This window comes from Vanellus vanellus (genome assembly GCF_965231255.1).
Source record: "Vanellus vanellus genome assembly, chromosome: 15".
Classification (NCBI taxonomy): Eukaryota; Metazoa; Chordata; class Aves; order Charadriiformes; family Charadriidae; genus Vanellus; species Vanellus vanellus.
The window spans coordinates 5,143,023-5,167,893 of NC_138920.1; the positions used below are offsets into that span (position 1 = coordinate 5,143,023).

The following is a 24,871-nucleotide window of genomic DNA, read 5'->3' on the forward strand; positions in this document are numbered from 1 at the left end:
ACAAGAGGAGTTAGCAAATGTTCCCCTCCCAACCGTTTGCTCTGGGGTTGGGTTTTTTTCTTTGCTTTTGTTCTGGGTGCTTCTTAACTAGCTTAGTTTGCTGCTTGAATTGCAAGTGTGAAACTGTCCACGGGAGATTTTGAGTATTTCATCTAGGTGTCCGGTTTAAACAGCTTTTTGTCTATCATTGTGAATTGCTCTCAGTATAAATTCTTTTGTTGTCTGTCTAACCACGTGATTTACTGCAACTCCTGGTGCAGTCGCCTCGAGCGCGGGTGATTGTCTAAGAGTTGGGAACAACAGCAGCACTCTGAGAAGTATACCCGCTTCCACTGCGTCTACAAAGGTTATATTTAGTAATACACGTGTAACAGAGCTTTGGATGGCTCCACCTGTGTAACCTTTTTTGAATACAAATATGGGGTTTGATAACTACAGCAATGCGGTTGTATTTCTGGGGTGCAAAAATCTCACCCAAAAAATGAATGGCATATGAGAATCATTGCTTTACACAACCAAATGAATATTTAATATATATCCAAATCTTGGTTTTCAGAACTGCGTGCATATCTGTTTTCACAATTATTATCTGATTCCGCATTTAATTAAGCGATGACTAAACCCCTCTTTCGACCGAGTTACTGCAGAATCACACCTCACATTTATATGTTTCATTGCTATGATTCTTTTTAATTGAACGTAAATCACGCGGAGGCCTGTGTTTTGCAAAGTGCTTCTAAACATTAATGCTTTCCTGACTGAGAGCTAGGGCCTACAGAGCTGGTAGAGAGGAAATAAACTTGATGGACTTTATAGTATACTACTTTAAAAAAATCCTTGAAAAGGAGCCCAGCATGGCCAGCAGTGACCTCCCTAACCCCGTAGCTTTCGCCAAGCAACTGGCCCTTCGACAGCGGTTCTGCAATTAATTGCATCGCAGTGCCGGGGTTGCCAGCCCGGATCAGCTCAACGGCCCGGCTCGCGGAGCAGCTCCTTTGGCAGAGCGCAGCGCCAGCTGCTCCAGAGAAAGAGCAAAATATTCCCTTGGTGGAAAATCATGGCATAATCTGCCCGCTGGGGTAGTTCCTTTTTGCGGCTGAACTATAGAGCAGGCTGGGAGATGAAAAGATTGATATCTGTTATTTTATTGCCTCATCTAAAGTAACTTTGAACGTCCTCGAAAGCATGAGCATTGCTAATTTATTTTTTTTAACACTGCCTCGGTGCTGTTCTGCTGCCCTGAGTTCTGTGGGTTGCATAGAGGAACATTGCTCCCATTTCCTTCTGGTATGTCCTTTCGGGTCTCTGGGTTGCCCCGTTTCTTATTTGCAGGATTTCATTTGCCGTTTTACCCTCCTTAATCTTTTATACCTCAGTCGTGACCTATTTATTTTAAACCTGATCTTGACAGTTTTAGCTCCTGCCTTAGTTTCCATAGATCAGATGAAGCCAGGGAGGCTGTTACTTCCAGGCGTGAAGATGGCTTTTGTCATGGAGATACATCCTGCAAAGATCTGTTCTGAGACCCCCAAATCAAGCAGCGTTTGTGGTCTGTGTAAAAGCTCTGTAAGGGTTATGGTGACAGCAGTGAATTTACTGAACACCGAGTATGAGTGAACACTAACCTAAGGCTCTAAATGTTGCATCTTAATCACGAAAGAAAGGGCTTGTAGGAACAGGAATGTCTCCGATGTCCTTCCATTTTTTTATTACTGTAAGTATTCGCAGGAATCGGCAGATAAAATGAAGCACTTACAAAGTCCTCTTTATCGTTACTGTCACTTTTTTCTCTTTCCTTCTTTCAGATGATCATTCAAGAGTGAGATTGCAACTGCTGGATGGGGACCCTCACTCTGACTACATAAACGCCAATTACATCGACGTAAGGCTCCCGGACATTCCCACCATGACAAACGCTCCTGCTGACAAGTCTGCTTATGAATTCAGTGCATCCTACGTAGGGACAGACTGTTGATCTGATATGAATGACAGCTGAACATTATACAAACATCGTGTTGTGACAGGGAGAAGGTTCTCGGTCTCCAGTTTATTCTGTCTGACCGATCTGGACAGATGGAGATTTCCTATGTTTGACAGATCCACCAGCATAAGTGGAATGTGGGCTAAATGACGCATGCGGAAATCACTATCAGCCCCTCGCAGTAGCGTTAGGAGATATCTGAGACTTACCAACTTCTTACAAAGTTACAGTGCAGGAGCCACATAAATAGATTGACATATTATTTTTTTATAAGTGTTACAAAGTAACATTTAAAAAGCACACACAAAATGATCAAATGAATGTGCGTTTCTTATATGCAACTCCTAATTCTTAGGAACATGACAATGTTCAGAAGAGTTTCTTTAAGGGATGAAACATACACCTAATAAGGTTCCGTAAGACTGATAGGCATCATTTTCATACAGAGGCAAATGCACACTTTTCTTCTTTTTCAAATAAGAAGGTGCAACTTTTTGCCTATTAGTTTTCAGAGTCTCCCACAGGGCAGGCGCAGGACTTGTGTTTCTTTGAGGAAACAGTGAACCCTGCCCCATTCCTGTGTTCTCTGTGGCATAACGAGATGTTATTATTCAGCCTGAGCGAGATACCATCACTTATGCTGTCACAGGGCAACCTCGTTGCCTATCTTCACTCATTCGATAACCAGGGCTAGTACTGTTAAGCGTGTGACAGTTGTTGGTACCTGAGAGTGTAAAATACATGCCGTTGTGCTTTGTCTGAACTGCGATCTCACAGTCTGTCACGTATTTTCTTTTTTTTCCAGGGATATCACCGGCCTCGCCATTACATTGCAACTCAAGGCAAGTTCATTCTTGTATGTCTAAATATTTGTAAAACCGCTACCGTTTTAAACTGTTGTAAGAGCTGTTTATAGGGTGACTTCTTCTGTTTTGGGGAACATCTGAAAACTTGCTATAAGGACACAAAAGGGAAGGATATAGGATGTTCCAAGATCTTTAAGGCACTCAAATGCAAAACCTCAGCTACAGGAACAACAAATGTTACAGACGTAGAGGTGGCAGTGCAATCTATAATGTGTCTGTTGTGCATGAAGTATGAGATTAGAACTAAAAGGGACTTTCCGGAGCTTGGGTTTAACTTCTGGAGTGAAGTTGCTTGGGGAGGGCAGTATGAATAAGCCTGTGACTGACAAACTTTTGGTTAGCGGGAACTAGTAGGAAATGCATTTGATCACCACCTTCTGTAAGTTAGTTGATGAGTTTCTTGTGCCTTTTGGGGGGGAAAAAAAAAGAGGAAAAACCCAACACAATTCAATGCTGAAGGCTGTCCATGTTTGATGATAAACCTCCCTACTCCTGTTCCTTACTCTGTTTTCCTACATCATTGGGCAAACTTTTATGCCATGACCACTGTCTCTACCGTTATTTGTTCTTATTTTTGTGCATTCCTTACCTGCAAAAGGGTTGTTCACAGAAGTGACACTGTTCTTAAATTCTGTTTTATGACTTCGTTGCTGGCTTGTCCCTATTAAAAGAGCAAAGAAACATATTTAGAATAAAACCGGCTTTTGAGGATGTATGGGTATGGGGAATGTAGTGAGGCAGAGAACACGGAGGACGGAGGATGGGCGGAGTGGGTGAAAGGAGTCTGTGGGAGGATTTCCTTTATAGTGTAGAAGAGAGGAAGAAAACCAGGTCAAAGAGAGGTTCTCCTCTAATAAACCTCTTGTAAAGACTGGCTGTTTGGCTCTTCGAACCTGAAATTTTTCTGTCGGGGGGAGCTTCAGAAAAGGGCTAATTTCTGCATGTTTCCTTCCTCCTTCATAATTAATAAAGTGTGAAATGGAGGAATTTTAGTGCTGCATCAAGTACAAATTTCAATACAGCTTTAATTACAGACTCTCTATAGGGTGCCTCCATGTCCCATCACTTATACATGATTACCTACTGGAGCCATCTCCCCTATTTACAATACAGCCATCGCCTCTGTTTCCAGTGTGCTAGAACCTTAAATAACCCCTGCGAGGAAGTGTCTGAGCTCCAGGCTGTTCTGTGTCTGTAACCGTAAATCACAGAGGGATGCTCTGAAGGGGAGGGTAGGGTCCTGTGGGAACAGGGCAACGGCTGGGGAACAGCTGAAAAGAGTTGTTGGCATTCGATACACTCTCTTAAGATGTCCTTTTGTCTTCTCTCCCTCCCCAGGGCCGATGCAGGAGACAGTGAAGGATTTCTGGAGAATGATTTGGCAAGAAAACTCTGCAAGTGTTGTCATGGTCACCAACTTGGTGGAAGTGGGCAGGGTAAGGGTTCCACTTTCCCAATATATAAAGCCAAACCGGCGCTGGGTATCTCACGGTGCTGCTGCTCAGGCGAGCTCAGCAAGTGAAAAGCCTTTTGCTTGCTGTAGAAAGGGAATGAATTAAGCCACCCCATTTTTTTCTCTAAAAAGCTACGTTTTGTAATACTTAGCTGTTTCCCTTCTAGACTAATAAGGACTGCGTTCCTGGTGTAAGTCTCAGCTTTAGCAGTGTTATACAAATTTATGCTCGCTGAGAAGCTCTCTCCTTTTTCAGTACAGAAGGAAAAATGTACTTCAGTGATTATTCTTTGTCTGTACAATTCGAATACTTCTCTACCCACAAAAAATCCGGAGGGGCGAGAACGTGCGACTGGTGTTCAAACTATCAAAAGAGCTCTTGAAATGACGGTTCAAAGCCCAGACTTTCCAGTCGCTTCAGAAGGTCGCTGTGCCATGGTGGTATGAGATCGTGCGCAGCTGGGTCCTGGGGCCACCCAGCAGCGGTGGCCTCCTCAACACCCACCGCTTCCCTCTCTTGGACTCTGATGAACCACAAGTCCCTGTGTCAGCACAAGGCAGTTGGCAAAGCCCACGATGGGAGCAAACATGAATAAGTCGAAAGGCGTAGGTTAAACTTTAGGGAATAAGAAAAAGGCATATCTGGGGTGGCTTTCACCAGCATATTCTTTCCAATCCTGCTGATCTTTGGTTTGGAGACATTCTCAGCCCAAAACTGGAGCTTTTAAAAATTTTGTCTTGATATTTGTCATCTTAAATTGCTTTAGCACTAAGAAAAATTGAAATTATAGTTTGCTCACAGCCATTAGTAATTCGGCTGCTTTGTATTTGATTTCCTTTAGATCTCATGGTTGAATGCCAGCTGATCCTGTTCATTTATTGTTATTTATTCTATTTTACCTTCTACTGACACTTCAGTTTGAAATAAATGCCTCTGTGTAAAAAAAAAAACAAACCCAAAACAACAAACCTACATTAATCATATTTAATATTTATAAACCCCTTTCGTTTATGACTGGAACTGGAACATGAAACCTGCTTTGCGGTAGCTAATTGCTTCAGCTTTTAAGTGCTGTTCCACTCTTTCATGCTAAAGCATTTAATAACTTGATAGTCTTTGTTAGCCTAAATGTCCCTTCTAGAGCTTCACAGCCTTGGCTTTAATTTCTACCATTAGTTTTGCCACATTGCTTCTGGAATTGGCTGAGCTTGGGATGTGTTTACGTGATCAGGAGATTTCTTTCTTGAGCCTTAGTTTGAGGCCTGTCACAGCTGGTAAAATGTCAAATTTGTGTCCACATCTGATAAGGAAAGCTTAGAGTCAAACAAATGTAATGTATCAGCGAGTATCTCACAATCCCTGTGAACTGAAATTCTTTGGCTAAACAGAGCGAGTTCAGAATTACAGTAGCAATCGCAAGAACATAGATTTTTCTCAAAGGGGATGATGGTAGTGGCTGCCAGGTATTCTGTAAACCTGATATATGGCCAGGGCGTGTATGGAAATTTAAGGAAGCCGATCTTAAAGAAGAAGAGCTAAATGTGTCCTTTTCATTTGTATTCACCACAGAGGAAACTGAAAAAAAATCCTCCCTGTGGTTTCTATATACGGTAAAGGAATTTTGATCTAATTTAAACAGTTAATTTTGAGAAGGTCTGTACATCAGAAGAAAGCCCAATTTGCATTGGCTTCAGCTTGAAAGTGGAGTAAAATGTAGGTCAGCTCTGACTCAACTTGAGCTAGTTCCTCTCAATATTTTCTTTTCTCCCCCAGGTAAAGTGTGTTCGATACTGGCCAGATGACACAGAGGTCTATGGAGATATTAAAGTCACGTTAATTGAGACAGAACCATTGGCAGAGTATGTCATACGCACATTTACTGTACAAAAGGTAAGGAAATCTTCAATTGGCTGAGATTTGGGTACAACGTTTGTGTTCAGAAATGTGAATATTGTGAACATATCCAGAACGCTCTTGGAGACGGGAGCTGTTAGTATGTGGACAGGTTTCACTTCAGAAACCTACATTTTTGACAGAGATTGCAATTTTGGACAAATGATTTTAAATGAACATCTTGATGTAGCCGCAAAAGTAGAATCCACAGTGCATGAAGTTTAAATGCATCCAAAAGCCAGCAGATAGTTGATGGTATGCCAGGAATAATAACTGTCGTGTTTCACAGTGGCAAATTGCAGATGAAAAAAGGTATCAGTTAAACTGGATGCCAGGTAGGGTCCCCTTTCAGCAGAAATAAAAATACAATCAAGGCGAGAGTATAAAGATTATTCCCAAATCAGCAGGATTTGGAAGATTATTGTTACGTGTAATTAGAAATTGGATGTCTGAGTGTCAGAGTATTCCAGGTCTGTCCAAATTACTCTCCGAACACTCAGTAAGTGATTTTAAAGCTTTTCCAAAATTCCTGCTAAATGAACTTCAGCCACATTGGGTATATTGTTCCAGTTTTCTGATACAGGAGCTCCATATTTCATTAAATCACTGGAAAAACTTGCTCAGAAATGCTAATGCCCAAATCCGACAGGTTAGAGGACCCGCTGCTGGATTCTGCCTACATTTCCTGTAAGATAAGATGTCACAGTTAACTGACATTTCTGTGTTACCCTTTGCCGGGCATATACAAATGGTGTCAATTGTCACGTACCGATAACTTGATCTCACCAGAAAAGCCAAACGGTGGGTCTGGGTACTGGTTTCTGCCCTTTTCACCACCAGCTGTAATCTCAACCTGCGATTTTTTTAGCAGGAGATGGCAGAAAAACTACCCTTGCCTGGGGCCTGCCCGCTCGCCCGGTGTTCATTCCCCAGGCTGTTACTGCAACGCCTCAAAAAAGACTTAAGAGTGACTTCTTGGGGGGGGTTATGGCAATAACGCCAAAGGAGGCTGGAGAAGTGCAGCCACGGCGTGCTGGGGCTGAAGTCACCCTGTAAAGTTCCTCATCAGCTGGGCTTGAGCTCTTAAAACAACACGTTTGAATGGGGAGCGGGCATTCACCTTCGTAGGCCTCAGTTGCGTGTTCCCCCCTTCATTTTGGGGAGCGGGCATTCACCTTCGTAGGCCTCAGTTGCGTGTTCCCCCCTTCATTTGTACTTGGAGTTCAGCTTGAAATCTCTCGGAGTAAAAGCGGCGCGGGGCACGTTCCCGCGTATAATGAGACGGAAATGCTCGTTGAGCCCTCTGCTTGAGGGAAAGGAGCAGGGACCAGAATATGCTGATTGTAATCTGATGGAGGAAAAATAGAGGCTGTGTTGTCTCCTCAGAAAGGCTACCATGAGATCCGAGAGATTCGGCAGTTCCACTTCACCAGCTGGCCGGACCACGGCGTTCCTTGCTATGCCACGGGCCTCTTGGGCTTCGTTCGTCAAGTGAAGTTTCTCAATCCCCCAGAAGCAGGACCCATTGTTGTGCACTGCAGGTACGCGAGCTCTTTGTCCCAGCCTTTCCTCCATCAGCTTTTTCAGCTTTTTTCCCTTTTTCTTCTCTTCTGGCAATAACCGACTACATTTTGTTTGTTTAAGAGTATCATTTGTGGGCCTCACGAGGAAACAAAGTGGAATTCGGTTTTCTTCTCTAAAGTGGCAGCTCTGGAGCTTAGCTGGCATGAATTGGAGATGATATAAGTGGGTCAGAGAGGGCCATTTGAATGTAGAAGACTCTCTGGTGGCCTGTACTCTCTTAGAGGCTCATAGCAGAGCTGGGAAAATGGTAAATATCTGGGACAACCATTCCAGTCGTTATCTACAACAAACCTCAGGTGGCAGAAGGGACAATGCCTACAAAAAGATGGGGAATTTTAAAGCAACTGTGCTTTTCTACCCATGTGCAGCTCAGCTTTGTACCGGCGTCGATAGTCTTATCTAAAACATTAGTCTGTCTTCCTGGGCCCGGCTGGCAGCCCTCGAGCATCTCGGCCTCCTCAAAGCCTGGGAGCTGGGATGGGAACGGCAGCCTGAAAACCTTCCCGGTGCCTTCCAGCTAGTAAACGGAAGGGGAATGCCCGCGGGAACCTCACTGCTTGGTTTACAGCTGTGAAAATTCACAGCTTGAATCGCGCGCACATGCACGCGCTAAACAACTCCTGGTGTTACTGGTGAGGGCTCTTCTGCGCGGTTTTCTTCCGAGTGAGCTGAGAGCCCCGCTGTGCCAGGCACGGCGTGAGTATGCAGGAGAGTGTCCCTGACGTGAAGAGGTAACAGTCTGAGGTGTGATCGGGCATGCTGCCGGCGGTGGGAGAGCAGGCACGCACACACGCAGCCGGGCATCGCGGTTAGATGACTTCAAACGCATGGAAAGATACTGCGAAAGAACCAGAGTTTGGGTTTGTAGCAGCTACTTCTGCGGTGCTCAGCCCACAGCTCAGGGCACGTGTTCTATAAAGGGGAGAAGGCTGGAGAGCAGAGCTGCCTATCCCAAAATCTCACCCCTAATTAATCCACAGGCAATTACTTCTAAGTGCCACGCTGTGTGATCAGGAGGAGAGAATACATCCCACAACCACTTCAGAGAGGAAAATCAATTAAATCTTACCTTTTTAAAACAGTTTTGGGTTGGGGGGGGGTGTTTTGTTTTGTTGGTTTTTTTTTAGCAAGCATGAATCAATTTTGTAATAAAATACAGGAGGAGGCAGGAGGAAATTCATTCAGAGCCGGGGGCCTGAATTTGCTGCCTTGGTGCCGTGACACGGGTCTGGCCCTGGGAGGAGTCTGAACCTGATTCACTGTCACCAAGAAAGCAAGGAGAAATTTTTCATCCTTCAGATTTTAATGAATAAATGCCATTTCCTCTCCGTTATTTATCTGCTTTTGAATTTTAATGACTTGCTTTAAGTGGTAATTACCAAATTCTCCCTACCGATGCCTGGCTGGATAATATCACTGTTCGATATTTATGAAGTGCCAGGATCCTCTAAATATAGAAATGTTATAACTATTTGTTAAAATTCTGAAAAGCTGAGAGATAAAGGGAGAGGAAATGCCACTTATTCATTAAAATTCTGCAAATGAAAAATATCTTCTCTCTATTCAGCAGTTGATTAATCTGGCCCATTAATTTATGGTCATTCATATCTCCTTGCTTTCGGCTCTGCTGGAGTTTTCGTGCAACTGAAGTTTCCCTGATTTCAGCCGAGTTTTCCCTCTTCCTTTGGAGTAATGTGAAGAGACGTTCTCCTCTTGCTATCCTTCACACCTAAACAGTTTGGATGATTTCCCGGGAGGGAAGGAGGACACGACGACAACACAGTTTTGCAGGAGATAGTCCAATTCTCACAAGCAGCGGGGGGCTCTAAACTGAGGGGTTTGAGTAGCCTCCAGCTCCTTTCTCTGTAATTTTAACAATCCACAACTTGAAATCACTCTCCTTGGGATCCAAACTCCTCCGGATTAAAAAAGGGAGAGGAAATGTTTGAGGTGGAGGACTGAGCCCCTTTCATCATGCCCACTTGAGTAAACGCGTGTGTGCCTTTTAAAGAGTGCCATGGAAAAAAAAATTCTGGAATTGTGTCTATTTGCAACCCGGAGGCTGCTCTCCCACATCCTGTGTGATGAGAGGTGTGCATGTGAACCGACCTGGAAAATCATAATGATTATTTTCCTAATTTTTTTCTTGATATTCAAGAACAAAGGTGGCTTTTTCCTGCTACCTGGGTCCGTTTCCCTTTCAAGAAATATTATTTTACCTCATTCTCTTAAATCCGAAGCTAATTTAGCTACACACAAAAATCAACCCCTTAAGGAGAGGAGAGCAGCTTCCAAGAGAAGACAGCTGTGTCTGTGATACAATTATTTTCTCCTCTGTAAAGCCCTGCCCCTCCACGGTCCCTTGATCATGCAGACCCTCATTGTTTTCTCTTTTTTTCAGCGCTGGGGCCGGGAGAACAGGATGCTTTATTGCCATCGACATCATGCTTGACATGGCAGAGAACGAAGGCGTGGTAGATATATTTAACTGTGTGCGAGAGCTGCGATCCCAAAGGGTCAATCTGGTGCAGACGGAGGTAGGTGCCAGCAGGTCTCCTCTTCGGATGCACTGCTGTCCTGTCAGCTTCCCTGCTCAACAGGAGCCCAGCGAGTCGTTAAGTCAACACTTGCTTCCTCTGTGATGTGATTACACAGAGCTTTCGGTGGCTAAACATGACCAGATGTGCACCGAATCACATTCGCTGGCAGCTACTCGGGGCCTCCAAGACAGGAGGGCAAACCTTGAAGTGTAGGTCTTAGCATTGCTGATTAATTTTATTCTCACGGTAGAAAAAAGCTAGCTCCCGAATCCTCTCATGACTCATTCATAGGTATACTGCAGACTCGAATAGTACCTAGTTTGTGTCAATTGGGAGCTAAACAAATGAAACATCCTTGATTAACGGAATGGGTGCTGATTGAGCAAGCTGCTCCGTCACGTAGCGTCTAGCAGCTGCACAAACTTCCATGGAATCGTTATCCTGCTACACAATTTCTTCCTATGTGCTCCGACGCCTTCCCCTCCTGAGGGACAGGGCGATAGCCTGGAACAGAGAAGAGCTTTTAACTTTGTTGGGTTTCTCGTAGTTAGTGTGGGGAAAGAACTTTGCCTGGAATACCAAGAGTCCAGGAGTTTTGAAGACAGATGGAGATCTGTTAGTACAACTGTTCCTGCTGGTGTTATCGTAGGTCCAAAGCACAATCCATTCCTGACGGTTCCCTCGTGATTGTGAACAAAAAAGCTTTACACCCTGATTTCCTCCTCAGCCCACCCTGTTTCATCCCAGCGTTCCTGAGAGTGGTGACTTCCCATTTGACTTGTAAATTTGAGATGAATACATGAGACCTCACGTTCAATGATGGATGAAATATGCTCACAAAGCTGTCACATAACACACTGTGTAATTTGTCTCCACGTGAAACAGAGCCAAATATGCATATTGGGCATGATTTAAAAAAAACAAAACAGTGGTATTTCATGAACTGTATTAAAAATACGATTTTAATATCTTGTCCCCTCCCCTGTGCAGGAGCAGTATGTATTTGTCCATGATGCCATTTTGGAGGCATGTCTCTGTGGCAACACGGCCATTCCAGTTTGTGAGTTCAGATCCATATATTACAACATCAGCAGACTGGATCCACAGACCAATTCCAGCCAGATAAAAGATGAGTTTCAGGTAATTTCATGTGTCTCAGTCATTGTGGTTGGTGTATTGTAGGTGTTTAATCAATTTCTGTGTGTTATTTTACAATTTCCAACAGAGCAGAGAAGGGGACGCTGAGCCAAGATCTGATTTCAGCTGATTTTTGTTGTTTTACTACTAAATCAAGCAGAGATCTGTTTTTGAGCATGAACTTTTCAGCCTTCGGCAAGGAAAAAATTCCCCATCGCTTCAGTAGAGCAAGGGTACTAATTTTCACAGATAATGTTGTACTTTCTCATTTCAACAAATATTCTGTTGTTCGTTTTCTTCTGTAATTTATGCAGAAACGTTTATGCCTCAAGGTCTCTTATTATCCGTTCTTGTGGCTCATACTCTGCTTCCGAGTCTTGACAATCAACTTGTTGACGTCCTTCCATACGATAGGAGAAGGGGAGCTCACTGAGCGTTCCTTTCTCTATTACTAATTTTCAATGAACTGAATCCCTCGGTTCAGTATCTATGTTGTGCCAAGTAACTGGTGGTGATAACTGAAATGACATATAGTAAAACTCACACCACTCCACCTTTTGTTGTCACCGTTGCTTATCCCACCCTAACAAACGGGCTTGGGACACACGATCCGTGAGCCCTGTGCGGTTGGACCTCTCGCACAGTAAAGGACTCACCCTGCAGAACAGTGAACTAAGTTTTCCCGTCTTATTCCCCATGTATCTGTAAATCCCTTTAGGATTTTCAGCTAACACCAATGTATGGAAAACCAGAATAATGTGGGAAATCTGGGCAGGATGAGTTAGATGGGAAAGAGAGAGAGAGACCTCTGCTATTTGTTTGGAGGCTGTTCTTCTTAGTCAGCAGTAAAAAGGTGGAGATTCCTTTAACTGTAGGAAATGCCCACCCCCTTTCCCAGCAAAGTATCTTTTGCAGCAGGAGAACGTCTTTTTAGAGCCCCAGTCTGAGTCAGATGCCTCTTTTCTTCCCTCTCCGTGCAAAGGGTGAATGTGTGTTTTTTATCTGAAACCTTACAGGGAATCATCAGGGTTGGGATAGTGAGATAAAGAACGTGGATCCCAACTGATGACAGTTCAATTAAAAAAAAAAGATCTGGTTTCATCAAGTGATATCAGATCTGTAGAAGCGTTTCTGGTTCTGGACGCTTGGCATGAAGGAGCCGAAGCCTAACTTCATCAAATGCTGCTATGCTATTAAAAAAAAAAAAAACAGAAGTCTTGCTGAGCTTATTTTGTCATGATACAAGACGAGATTTGTCGCCTGCGTGCTTGTTCTTTTGAGCTGCCAGGGACTGGCAACTCCTGTGGGAAGGAAAAGCTCCGCTGTACTTTGCATAAGAGGTTCCTTCGCCGTCTAGTTGTAGAATCTATTTTTACAGGATTTTGGCTCAGAGCATTCTTCAGCCCTGTTTGTCTGGATTTAATGCAAAAGACGGTATCTTTTGCTACAATCTTTATGAACCAGTTGATCTAACTGTAGATCGGTTGGTGCAATTTGTACTCTTTAGGTCCCCCTGGCCCTCGGGTAAGGCTGGATGTATTTCGCGTGCACTGCATGTTGTCTGAACATGCAAAAGCTCGTTCCGGAGAGATTTTGTAATCTGAATAAGTACAAAAACAAGGGAGAGAGGGGAAGGGCATAAAATAGACAGGAGTAAATCACTAACAAATCGCCTGCCTAATTATCTGCACTGTCAGAGATCTGAGATTTCCTGTTGCTCCCCCAGCCAGAGTACCTGCTTTCTGTCTCTAGACAAAGGGACTCTTTATGTAGAACCTGCACGATCTAGAGCAGCTATATTATTTCAAATTTTGTGCTCGGGCACATTTCTTTATCTCAGATTGTTTGACCCTGTGCTTTTCTCCATTCATAACTTCTGTGGCAGAAGTCAAGCTCTTTGTAAGAATTTTTGGCCCCTAAATATTTTGTGTTACTCTGATGGCTGCAGAGGAATTGACTGTATGACTGCGTGGGCTTTGCTCGGGAAGAGGACACATAACAAGTGAAAGTAGAATGACATCTACCACGACTTAAGCGACAGTGTTAAGATGCCTTCACTTTGATTTGCTGTTTTTGATCCCTGCTGACCAACTTGGGCCGGTTTGTCAGGAGGCCTCCGCAACGGATAACACAAAAGAAAAATAGATTTAAAGAAACACAGCCTGTCAAGCAGTGGGAAAGATGGGTAGCGTAAAACACTGACAGCAAGACCCCAGAGATAAGGTGTGACTATGTAAGCGAAGCATCCTATGTGTCACTCCAAAAGGAAAGTAGTAATCTAAATAATGTATGAAACAGATTGACTTTCTGGTTAAAAAAAACCAAACAACACATTTTCTTTTAAGTTTTTATATACATTGTTAAGATAAATCAATAGTTTGAGGAATCACCAGAGGATTTGAACCCCGTCTGACCTGCTGGGCGAGCCAGGTCAATACTCAGGGTGCTTCTGTGCATGATCCACTTGAAGAGGGTGAAGGATGCGTGCTTCCACCCTAGGGGTGATAGGAACACGAGGAGGTTTCACTCCATGACCAGGTCAAAGCTGCAGCTTGTACCTGTGACAGCTATTTCCAACCTCTAGGAAAGAACAAGAATGTTACCTAACTGCTGTGGGGTTTTAGAGCTGGAAATTGTTAGTAGCTGTGTAGCGCCCTCAATTCACACTGGAGCTTACGGTGTTCAGAAGAGCACCTCAGGACGACATGCAAAATGCAGTACTTTATAACAGCAACCACCTCCTCAGTGCTCCTTCTTTTTTCCCTGGGATCCCAAAGATCTGCTAGTCTAAGTACCCGAAAATAAATGTATTGTGGAGATGGCATCCTTCTTGGAAGTAAACTCAAAGTCACTGAGCCTGCTTCTGTCTTTCTTTCCCTTTTCCCCCTCCCTTCTTTACAGACTCTCAATATTGTGACACCGCGTGTTCGGCCAGAAGATTGCAGCATCGGTCTTTTGCCAAGGAACCATGACAAGAACCGCTGCATGGATGTGTTGCCCTTGGACCGGAGCCTGCCTTTCCTCATCTCCGTGGATGGCGAATCAAGTAACTACATCAATGCTGCACTCATGGATGTAAGCAGCACTGCACTGTCCTCACCGATCCTCGTCTGCATCAAGTTTGTTTGTTGCCAGGATACTTTTCTGGGAGAAGGGGATACAAAGCAAAAAACTTCTTTACCTGTAGTTTCTGGGCCTGACATCTCCCAGCTGGGCAAAGGCACATGAATTTTCTCTCCGTCACAGAAATGTGTCACCTAGACCATGATTATCACACTACTGTTGTAGTTCTGCCTCGCGTTGGTGGAAAGCCTTTGACAGAGAAGTTCACGGGCGTGCAGTTTGAGGTTGTATCTTAGAAAGGCAGATGGACAAAGAAGCGGTGGGACAACTCTTCCCATACCTTGCTTGTCGTATAAGTTGAGAGAGAAATGTTTGCCAGGTCAGCTCTTTGAAAAGAATAGTTTGCAGTGTGGAGCGAGTGATTTATTTGAGCTTATGCAGTTAAGAATATGGGAGTACAGGGATCAGATGTGCAAAATACTTTAACGCTGAAGGACATGAGTTAAGCTGATGTGAATCTGTCTGAAGGCATTTTCCCTGACTTTGTTTATAGGCTAGAATCTCACGGCATGGGTCATTTGTATAGCGTGAATTATGTTGATGGTTTCTTTTTGCTGCGGTGCCTAACTGCCTTTGGGTAGAGATGTCTTTAAAGCCACTAATTATTGCAGCTGGAGTATGAGTAAATATGATCCAGGGTGAAATGACATTGTTTTTTTCCCTAGCGATGTTGAGGTCGGTCTCTTTAAATTTTGTCTGTTCTTTCAGTCTTTGGGAAACAATGCTACTACTGCATTTAAGAGGTTAAGTCAAACGGTCATAGAATTAATTTTAGATTTTTTCAGAAAGATTGTGATGTTTTCATTGCAAATATGCCTAAGGAATCTTTTTTTTTTCTTTAAAGTGTGTTTTGTGCTTTGGCAAATCTGCAGAAGCACAATCTATTCTTCTCTGGTTTCCTGGGGACTGGGAATGTGCTTGCACATTTCAGCCCTCATTACCTCAAATCATTTTGCTGATACTTGTGTCCTTCCCCACAAAATTCCTGCGAATTAATTTTTTTTGTACAAAGGAATTTTTCACCCGTCATTGAAATTCAGCCATTCAGGCTCTCCTTTATCCATATCCATAGAGGAATCCATAGAGGAATCAGCAGATTTTGAAAAAAAAAAAAAGAAAAAATCGGAGGGAAACAGCCAAAATCCCACATTTTCATAGGCGTTCCTGTTGAGGACAGACCTTGCAAATTCTTTGTCTTTTCCGGTAGCTTCGTGTCTGCAGTCTAGTACCGAACGCGGACTCTTACAAGAGATCATCGTCCCATATTGCCTTGAACTATCAGTAGTTCTTTCGTTGTGTGAAGACGGGCACGTGCTGGGGAACACTTGACAACGCAGTCCCAGTGCTGATCGTTTTATGTAGTTCTGCCTTAACAGATTTCTCGTGTTATCTTTTTTTTAAAACTTCTCCCCCCAAACCTTATGTGACTTGCAGCTTGCTCTGCGTGTTACATGAAAGCTACGATGGAAGCAGTGCTGGAGCAGGAAGGGACGGTGGTACGCCTAGAACGGGTTACAGCCTGGGGTTGGAAGCGTGAACGGTCCCAGGACAGCGGTCTGGCAGGCTGCTCCGGGCTGTGTTCGCCAAAATTAACCTGAGACATGGAACATCACGTGAACCCTCCCTCAGGGTGAAGCGCTCGGTCTGCGCTCTGTGCTAAAGCTGTGCTGGAGACTGCTCCAGTCTGTTGACTGCAGAGCGTTAATAACCGACCTCGTCTGCCTTGAGTTGGCTTTTGGGAATACAGCCAAAGGGCTGCTGTTGCTCTCAGAGGGCAGGGATTCTCCCCCAGCAGACTTTGAGACTCCTGACCTTTCCTTTTCGTGTCCTCTGTCCCTTTCAAATAAACAGACCTTGGGGTCTTTCCTGTGAGAATCATTGGAAAGCCACGTTTGCATCTGCAAAATGGTTTGTTAAGAAGAAAGGAGCAATACTGTCCCTCACCTTCCCCTAAAACAACTGAACATAATCCTTAAGCAAAGAGACTTTAGCCTTTTCTCCGGGTCAAGCCATACGTAAGTGGTGATAGGTTTGTATTTAAGGCTTGGGGCTTGGAGAAAGTCATGAGTCCAAGTCGTGTCCCTGTCCTCATCATTCCCCCAGGACCCGGCACGTGTTCTCTTACATGAGTAATTAGCATCTCTGCGTCACCTTCCCTTTAAAATACGACAGTGAACCTGGTTCCTCGCCTGTAGCAAAGAGACCGGGTGGGGCATGTTTCTTTTTTCTCCTAATTGCAAAACCCGCAAACGCATCTTACCTCCAGCCAGCGGTTTGGCCAGTCATGCAGGCTGCTATATTGGGGCACAATGAAAAAACGTAGCAGAAGCATTATGATGTTCTTAACTCTAATTAAGAGATAAGTTTCGCTGTTTTATGTACCACTCTGTTGCCACCGTTCATCTGGTACGACATGGCTTTTGCCCCATAGTGGTGCTCCTAGGTTTGAAATACAGGCTAGGGAAAAAGAGGAAAATGCATTCCAGACCGATCATTTCCTATGAAATCATTTCCTTTTCCTTCTCTCTGCTTCACATCCCATCACCCTCCTCGCACGTGCACGCTCTGAAGCACGGTGCAGCCTCCCTTCAAGCTGGCGCAGAGGGTGCACAGCACCTTCTCCCCCTCCCAGCATGGTCTGCTCAGCACTTCCGCACGCATCCAGCTCCTGGGGAGGAGAAAAGGCAAGCCCCTACAACAGCCATCTTAATACTTTGGGGTTTTATTTATTTCTTCACTTTAAATCCAAAATCTTAATGTTGGTTGTTTTCTTTTTTTTTTTTTAAACTCAGAAACATTGTGCCTTTTGATTCAAGTCTGCTTCACAGATGTGTACGGCCCAAAGGACTGTGCAGTTTGTAGGCTCATCTAAGCATTGCCTGCTGTGGTTGGAAAGCGATAAAGTTTTGAGCTTGTACCCTTTCATCTCAAAGCGCTTTGCAAACATTCATTAACGCGGCCCCGCGGAGGTCAGGAGCGCAGTTCCTCCCATTCGCGGTTAGGGAGATTGAGGTCAGAGGGCTTTTTTTGAGGTGGAAGAATAGCATCAGAAACTAAATGCCAGTGTCGCAGGCTCTGAATATTGCCCCGCAAGCTCTTAAAGGATGGCGGGCATCCAAAAGTGCCACCTCTGTAGCCCTACATCACCCGGGAGCGATAGCAGACAAGGGGGCTAAGCCCTTCTGTAGTTCCTAGAGTCCATTGCGGCAAAAAGGATAGCGTTTGCTTCCAGCTGTTTTCTTTCCAATTATTAATATTACTGATAGTAGTAGTAGTAATAGTAGAATTAGTATTATTTGCTGAGTCTCAAAATATAAATAATTGATTTGGGTAATCTCTGCTCTTGTGACACTTCTTTAATGAAATGTCTTCATTGGGAGCAAAAGAATCCCATTATGAGACATTCATTCATTGCAGAGCGATAACAAGGAGAAGGATATGTGATTTGTATAATCTGGTTAAATGGCTCAGATTGCCTAGCCATAGCCTCCCGGGTATAATATTCGTTTGAATAAAAGTTGATTGAATTTATTTTTTTTTTTAACTAATCTTATTCTTTTGTTAGAGCCACAAGCAACCTGCTGCCTTTATTGTAACCCAGCACCCTTTGCCCAACACCATAGCAGACTTCTGGAGGCTGGTGTTTGATTATAACTGCTCCTCGGTCGTGATGCTGAATGAGATGGATGCAGCACAAGTAAGTGATTTTTTTCATCAGTTCTGTCATGTAACTTCCTTCTCAAAGCCAGATGGTTTTAAGAGCATTTCTGCTGCTATTTTCTTGCCCCCCCTCCCCACCCCAATGAATAAATGAAGGAAAGTAATAGGTAATGTTTTGGGGTATAATGAAGGGTAAGCCTGCATGCTCGGCTCCTTCTAAGGCAGCTAATTCTTCCTGCAATTACCAGGGATTAGATATCTAAATAAGTGGTGTTTGTGAATCTAAAACTTCTTCCCAAACCTGCTTTCTTCTCTTTCTTATTTTTGTCTTTAGTTCAGTAAAATGTTCCCTACCGCAGCCCCAGTGTGCTTCATTTTTGCCTGTTCACAGGGCATTTCCAGAGGAATAAAACCAAGAGAGATGCTGAGATCGTTCGAAGGATCTCTCCCCTGAGGTTTCCAATGCGATTCTGTAATTCTGAGAAGTGCGTTTGCACAGTTTCCGGAGAAGCACGTTGTATTTTTTTTCTTTTTTTCTTTCTAGTATCATGTGCAAGTTGGCTTCTTGGCTACTAAACACATCATTACTTTCAGGCGTTGAGCTTGCCAGGGAGGAGGCGCCGCAGTTCCTCCCGTACTAGCGTTTCCAGCCACCTTGCTGATGAGTGGCAGAAGATAACAGCTTTCAAAAAGGCGTAATCATGCAATTTGTGTGAAGAGTACGTTTGGCATGGCTAATTCACCCATTACAGCACTTGTTAAACAAGAGGAGAGGAACCCTCAAGTAGTTGGTACTTCATGGATTAATTTTTCATTTGTCTCTTCTCTGGCTTCAAAATCTTACCGCACTTGAAGGCAGCGGGGTTATTGGTCTCGCTTTGTGATGGTAACAGAGAAGCCGATCGCCCCGATCGTTGTGGGGATCTCCCTTCAGGGTGAGCGCTGTGGGGTTTCACGTCCAGCCGCAGTAGGAGCTCTGCTCAGAAGCGGGCTCTCTTGGTGACCCGCAGAGTCCCACCGCTCTGCGAGGAACTGGAGGTCCCGTGCGTTTGCTGCCTCCTGTCCGCTTCGCCCAGCCTGATTCTGTGTCTTGGCACCCACTCCAGAGGGGATTTTCATCTTTGCCTTCTTTTTCTGACACTTCAAAGAAAAACACAGCTTTTCCTGGAAATTGCACGCTTTCTCATGCTTCATTCTTGGAAAACACAAACCTGTCAGCCTCAGCCAGTGTTACTCTTGCGACTATCTTTCTGCGCAAGACTTTACCTGCTTTGGTTTTTTTCCTAGCAAAGTTCTGGTTTCATGGGGTAGCCTGTAGGCCCAGGAAAGGAGATTTGGCAATACACGAAGTCACTTTGTCAGTTATTCTACTGTGGTGTCACCTAGCCCGAGTGTGCAGCCAAAGCCAAAAACATCCATTTAGCACTGGAAGTTCAGGGTGATTTTCAAGCTTGTATCTTATGAGCTTTCAAGGCAAGGTGTGACAGTTTGATGTCCGTTGTGAAAGTGAGGTTGCCTAAAAGGAAGCCATTGTGCTTGCACTGTCATTGTACGACAACGGTGTGGTTATCCAGCTGGTCATCGTTGCCTGATGCGAGCACTGCGCCCTGAGCACTACACAACCGTCCGTGCAGAGGTGCCTGCGGATGCCGTGTGGTTGCCTGTGGTACTCATCCCTGTGAGCAGAACACAAATACAAAAATTGCTTATGTAAAAGCTGTGCCGGAACCGTAGAGAGGAAAAGAGTTAAAATAAATAGGTAATTAAACCTTTAATCCACTAGGCAGGAAAAAAGTGCAAATAAAACCACGTGGAGGTCAGAGAACGTGACAGAGCATTTTAAGCACCATATATACATTTGGGTAGAGGGCCATTCACAGGCTTGCTTTATGAAAAGCGTATTTTTAATATTAAGGAAAGGTTTAATGTTTTTCTTCTTTCCAATGCACCTTGAGGTTGCTTCCTAAAGCACCCGCTCAGCTCAGATCTCCTTGCCTATTGGAGAGATGCTTTGAGAAGCGATCCGCAGGCTGCTTCAAAGTCTGAATGAAGAGTAAAGACAACCTTCAAAGGAGGACTCGCTTATGTGGTCTTGGCTGGCTCGCTTAATCTTAAAAATCTAACAAGGGCAAAGATGCGCAAGATTGCATGAATATCCCACCCAATTTCAATCCCATATGATCAAAGGAATAACGGGAGTACAGAATTAATGCAATAGCATGCACACACTTGACGTTATTACTGGCAATGATTGAACTTGAAAAGCTTGAGATCAAGTTCAAATGAGCATCTGGGGGTTTCAAAACTTCTAAAAAATTACACTTGAAAATAGGAAGAAAAAAAAAAAAAACAGAAAGAAATACAATCTCAGCAGAAACTGCTAATGAGATCTCATGCAAAATATTTTCTCGCCATGATCTATTTTCAGATGGATTTGAAATACTTACATTGTAATTTGTGTGGATAGGAAATTTTTTTTTCCACTTTCAATTCAGTGATATCAGCATAAGAAAAAAGACTTCCAACCTGCTTCGCAAACTTCAGAGATTTAGTTGTGGTTCACCCTGAAATCAGAGTTGCTCTCGTTGCTGTCAGAGCAAACTCATTCTCCCACCCCGGCTCACTGGTGGAGTCAGAAAGCTGAAGCGTTCATCTTGCAGCAAAAAGAAGTTCCACTTTGCTTGAGTTAAGATTGATTTTCTTGGTGTGTGTACTGTTCCCTCTTTAACATCAAGCCTGTGGGATTCCTAATAAATTTACCTACAGACACGAATCTTTTAAAGCTCATTTTAAATCTATACCCCTGCAATTGTCAGCCACCTTTTCTGCACCTTTAGACACCAGAATTCCAGCAGTTACAAATCGTGTTCATACAAAAAAAAAAAAGGGGGGGGGGTCGGACTTAAGCTTCTAAAATATGGATTATTTTTTTTTCCTCACATTTGTCATATTCGTGGTATCAAAATCTTTTACTGAGCTAGAAGAAGGTCTCCTCTGAGCAAATACATACAATACAATGTTGGTTGTGGATTTTAAGCTGGTTATGAATTCGAAAGGAAAGAAGACTGAACGTGCATTTCCGTGTTAATAGTTAAGGTGCTTTCTGTTTCTTTCGGTGTTTTCTCCAGCTCTGCATGCAGTACTGGCCGGAGAAGACATCTTGTTGTTATGGCCCAATTCAAGTAGAGTTTGTTTCAGCAGACATCGATGAAGATATCATCAACCGGATATTCCGGATCTGTAACATGGCCAGGGTAAGGTACCAGATTCCCTCTTTATTCTCAAAAATATATTTTGGCACGAGGAAGAGACAGAACCAAGACTTGTGATTTAGAGATGCTGAATCTCTCACCTAGGAACGAAATTCCACTGCAGAATTTAGTTGCTACTTCCTTTAATTAACATTTAATTGCATCAGTCTGTATTGGTAAAAGACTCTTGGCTGAAATTAGAAAGTGGATGATATGAGCTGGAAATCTGTATTTAAATGGAATGCATTTTTCTGTGTATATTTGGGAACAATTAATCACTTAGTAGCCAATATAAAACCGTCAGTATCGTAGGAAATAAACTTGGGATAGTGTCAGCAGCTCTCCATCTGTCAACTACTGTGCAGTGTCTCTGAAGACAGATGCAGCGTTTACTGGCTAGACTGGGATTCCCAATTGCCACTGTTTTTCCCATAAATAAGCGGCTGCCATTTCTGTAAGCAACTCTTTGTCTGCATCCCTCAGCCCCAGGACAGCTGAAATGAGAGAAACAAAGTTTATCTGCACACTGGACCCTGGCAGTGCAACCTCAGGGCTGCAGGGAAGGGTTTCGGTAGAGGATTTTTCTCTCATTAGTTGTTTCCCAGATTAATTGTGTCTCCTTTTTGGTTCCTTTTTCATTTTTTTCTAGTCAGAAATGGAAACAGGCACCACAAATTCTATTTCCATGCTGTTTAACACATCAGTCTGATTGTGTGGTCTGTGCAGCAGTTCAGTCGTGACATTGCAGAGTGAACCTTGTGGTCCACCTACACAAACCGATAAATCAGTTAGATATTCACCTTCCTGCGTCCCAGGCCAACTGCCTTTGAACCAGGGACAGCCTTGAAGTCAGGTAGCTGATAAGACGGAGGATCTGTGACTCTCGGGCTGAAGCTGGCTGGTGGATGCGCAGTTGGCAGGGTGGATGCCGGGAACTCCCAGCTCTGCACCCGTCTGTGTTCAACACCAGTGCCTGCTGCTAAAATCTTGACGAGGACCCTGCCGCAGTCCCCAGAGATTTTTTGAGGGTGGTCTTTGCCTTTAGTTCTCATGGCACAACTAACCTCCAGCACAGGCTACCGGGAAAGATGTATTAGATCTATTCAGATAGTTTGATGAGACTTTATTCTCTACTGAAAACAAAGCGAGGGACCCTAAGCACCTAGATTCTGCCTGGCTCTGTAATATCTGAGGTCATCGTTCTTATCCAGATTACCACGAAGTCCTCGTTTCCCCACTGTGTCAGTATCCATCAGAGTGGAGGATGTTAACATTGACGGGACGACGCCGTGTAACCAGTGCCTCTGCTTTACCCCATCTCTCTGCTTCCTGCCCCGTTCCATGTAGCGTCTTGAAAATGCTCTTTGTTTTAGCCTCAGGACGGGTATCGCATAGTTCAGCACCTGCAGTACATTGGCTGGCCGGCGTACAGGGACACCCCTCCTTCCAAACGCTCCCTCCTGAAGGTGGTCAGAAGGTTGGAGAAGTGGCAGGAACAGTACGATGGGAGAGACGGACGCACTGTTGTCCACTGCCTGTAAGTAGGACTGGAAAATGTCTGTAAGCTCACAAGATGCTGTCTGAAGAGCACCAATTATGGATCTGGAAATCTGGTGGTCTGCCAGGCTTCAGCTGGGGAAAATGAGGTTAAATTACCTTTGTAATACACTTCAAGTTGAATATTGGTGCTACATTATAGCATCCTGGCCCAGAGATTTTACTGGTTGCCGTGAGGAGTAGCTGAAAAAGCTACTGGTAGGTCTGGAGCACAGACACAACCGAAGCAGTGCTGCCCCGTGTCCGGCTCCGACCACAGAGCTGCTGCGAGCCCCAGGGCAGTGAGGAGCAGCGCTGCAGTCCCTGGGGCTTCCCTGTCCACCACTGCCAGGGGCGGCTTAGCCCTTCCGTCCCTGTCTCCTGCCCTGCCGGTCTCCGCTTTCACAAACCCTTGACCATCCTTAACCGGTTCTGACGTTACGGGTCTTTCTTAATGTGTGTGACGCGTGAGCTGCCGTGTAAGCCGTCCTCTCCCCTGTTCCCTCAGCCGTACCCGGCTTCACGTGTTGCCTCTCTTCTTCTGCACCCAGGAACGGCGGGGGACGCAGCGGCACCTTCTGCGCCATCTGCAGCGTGTGTGAAATGATTCAACAGCAAAACATCATTGACGTGTTCCACATAGTGAAAACGTTACGGAATAACAAATCCAACATGGTGGAGTCGTTGGTGAGCTTTTTTCCTGTGCCATACCCCACCCGGCGCATGCAGGGGGGCTTTAGGATAGGTGAAAAAATGTCATGGCTTAGCCCAGTATGAATCAAAACGCATCATAACGTGAAGCCATCGGAATTAGAATCAGTCCCAATTTTAGCCCGTGCAATGAATCCTCCAGTCCCACTGCTGCTCTCCTCGAGCGGAGGGGAAGCAGCTGCCCTGGCACCGGGATCAACAGCATCTCTCGCTCCCAGCCGCCTCCGGCAGGATAAACCCCGAGTCGCTGCCACCGTGGCTGTGGGGAGGGACTGGGGTTTGTCCTCCTGTGCCTGTGTACAGCCTCGTGCTTGACGCTGTGACGTGCCTTGAAACCAGGGAGGGAGAACAGTCCCAACCCCGGGCCTTGCTCCCCGCAGCCCAAGAGATTAAACTGTCCTGAACTCCATCATCTCAATCGATCACGCGGAATTCTTTCCTCAAAAGCAGCATGTGCAACGAGGGCATGAAGCAAATAATGAATAGTCCATACTGCGGCTGTCTTTTTGAGTGGTTTTCTCTTCCATCGATGATACCATCTCTTGGTAATGCTTGTTCAGGATCATATAGAAATGCAATTAATGTTTGCCTGGTCCTGCCAAACCGTATAAGAAAGAGGGAGGAGGCATTTTTGGCAGCTTGGAGAATGAGGCCCTGAAGAATCTGCCTGTATCCTAATGTCACTGGTTTCTGTTCTCTCTTTCAGGAACAGTATAAATTTGTATACGAGGTTGCACTGGAATACTTGAGTTCCTTTTAGCCCAGCGGAGGGAGGGCAGCCTCCGAAATGCCAGACCCCAATCCCTGGCAGACGCTTCTCCCCTCTCCCACACTGGAAGGCAGTGACAAGTGTGGGAAGGAAAACCTCTCCTTCCCGGAGCAAGAGACTGAGATTGCACAGACCTCGCTGGAAGGAGGAGACGACGCCTGTGTTTGCTGCTGCCTGCTTTTTATCGGAACATCTACCGCTTCTTAAATAACCTACTGTAAAAATTAGCAAAATGGGAGACAGGCTGAAAGACTGGACTTTCTAATTCCCTCTGACTTCTTCTCTCCTCTTTTGGATTGTATTTTTGCTCCCCTTGCTGCAGAGTGGGGAAAGTATGAAACCCTTAGGGAAATTCTCTTTTAAATG

General features: G+C 44.6%; 1 protein-coding gene across 1 annotated transcript in view; it reads left to right on the forward strand.

Moving 5' to 3' along the window:
• Positions 1 to 24,496, forward strand: part of PTPRT (protein tyrosine phosphatase receptor type T) — a gene marked incomplete at both ends in the record, with an annotated part of 470,881 nt that extends 446,385 nt beyond the window's left edge. Inside the window, 13 exons of the mRNA XM_082491049.1 lie at positions 1,806 to 1,882; positions 2,787 to 2,823; positions 4,186 to 4,283; positions 6,075 to 6,191; positions 7,581 to 7,735; positions 10,180 to 10,315; positions 11,309 to 11,458; positions 14,357 to 14,530; positions 18,144 to 18,275; positions 21,367 to 21,492; positions 22,863 to 23,026; positions 23,577 to 23,712; positions 24,443 to 24,496. Coding sequence (XP_082347175.1) covers positions 1,806 to 1,882; positions 2,787 to 2,823; positions 4,186 to 4,283; positions 6,075 to 6,191; positions 7,581 to 7,735; positions 10,180 to 10,315; positions 11,309 to 11,458; positions 14,357 to 14,530; positions 18,144 to 18,275; positions 21,367 to 21,492; positions 22,863 to 23,026; positions 23,577 to 23,712; positions 24,443 to 24,496 — 1,556 coding nt within the window. The remainder of the gene's footprint in view (positions 1 to 1,805; positions 1,883 to 2,786; positions 2,824 to 4,185; positions 4,284 to 6,074; positions 6,192 to 7,580; positions 7,736 to 10,179; positions 10,316 to 11,308; positions 11,459 to 14,356; positions 14,531 to 18,143; positions 18,276 to 21,366; positions 21,493 to 22,862; positions 23,027 to 23,576; positions 23,713 to 24,442) is intronic.
• Between the last annotated feature and the right edge of the window lie 375 nt (positions 24,497 to 24,871).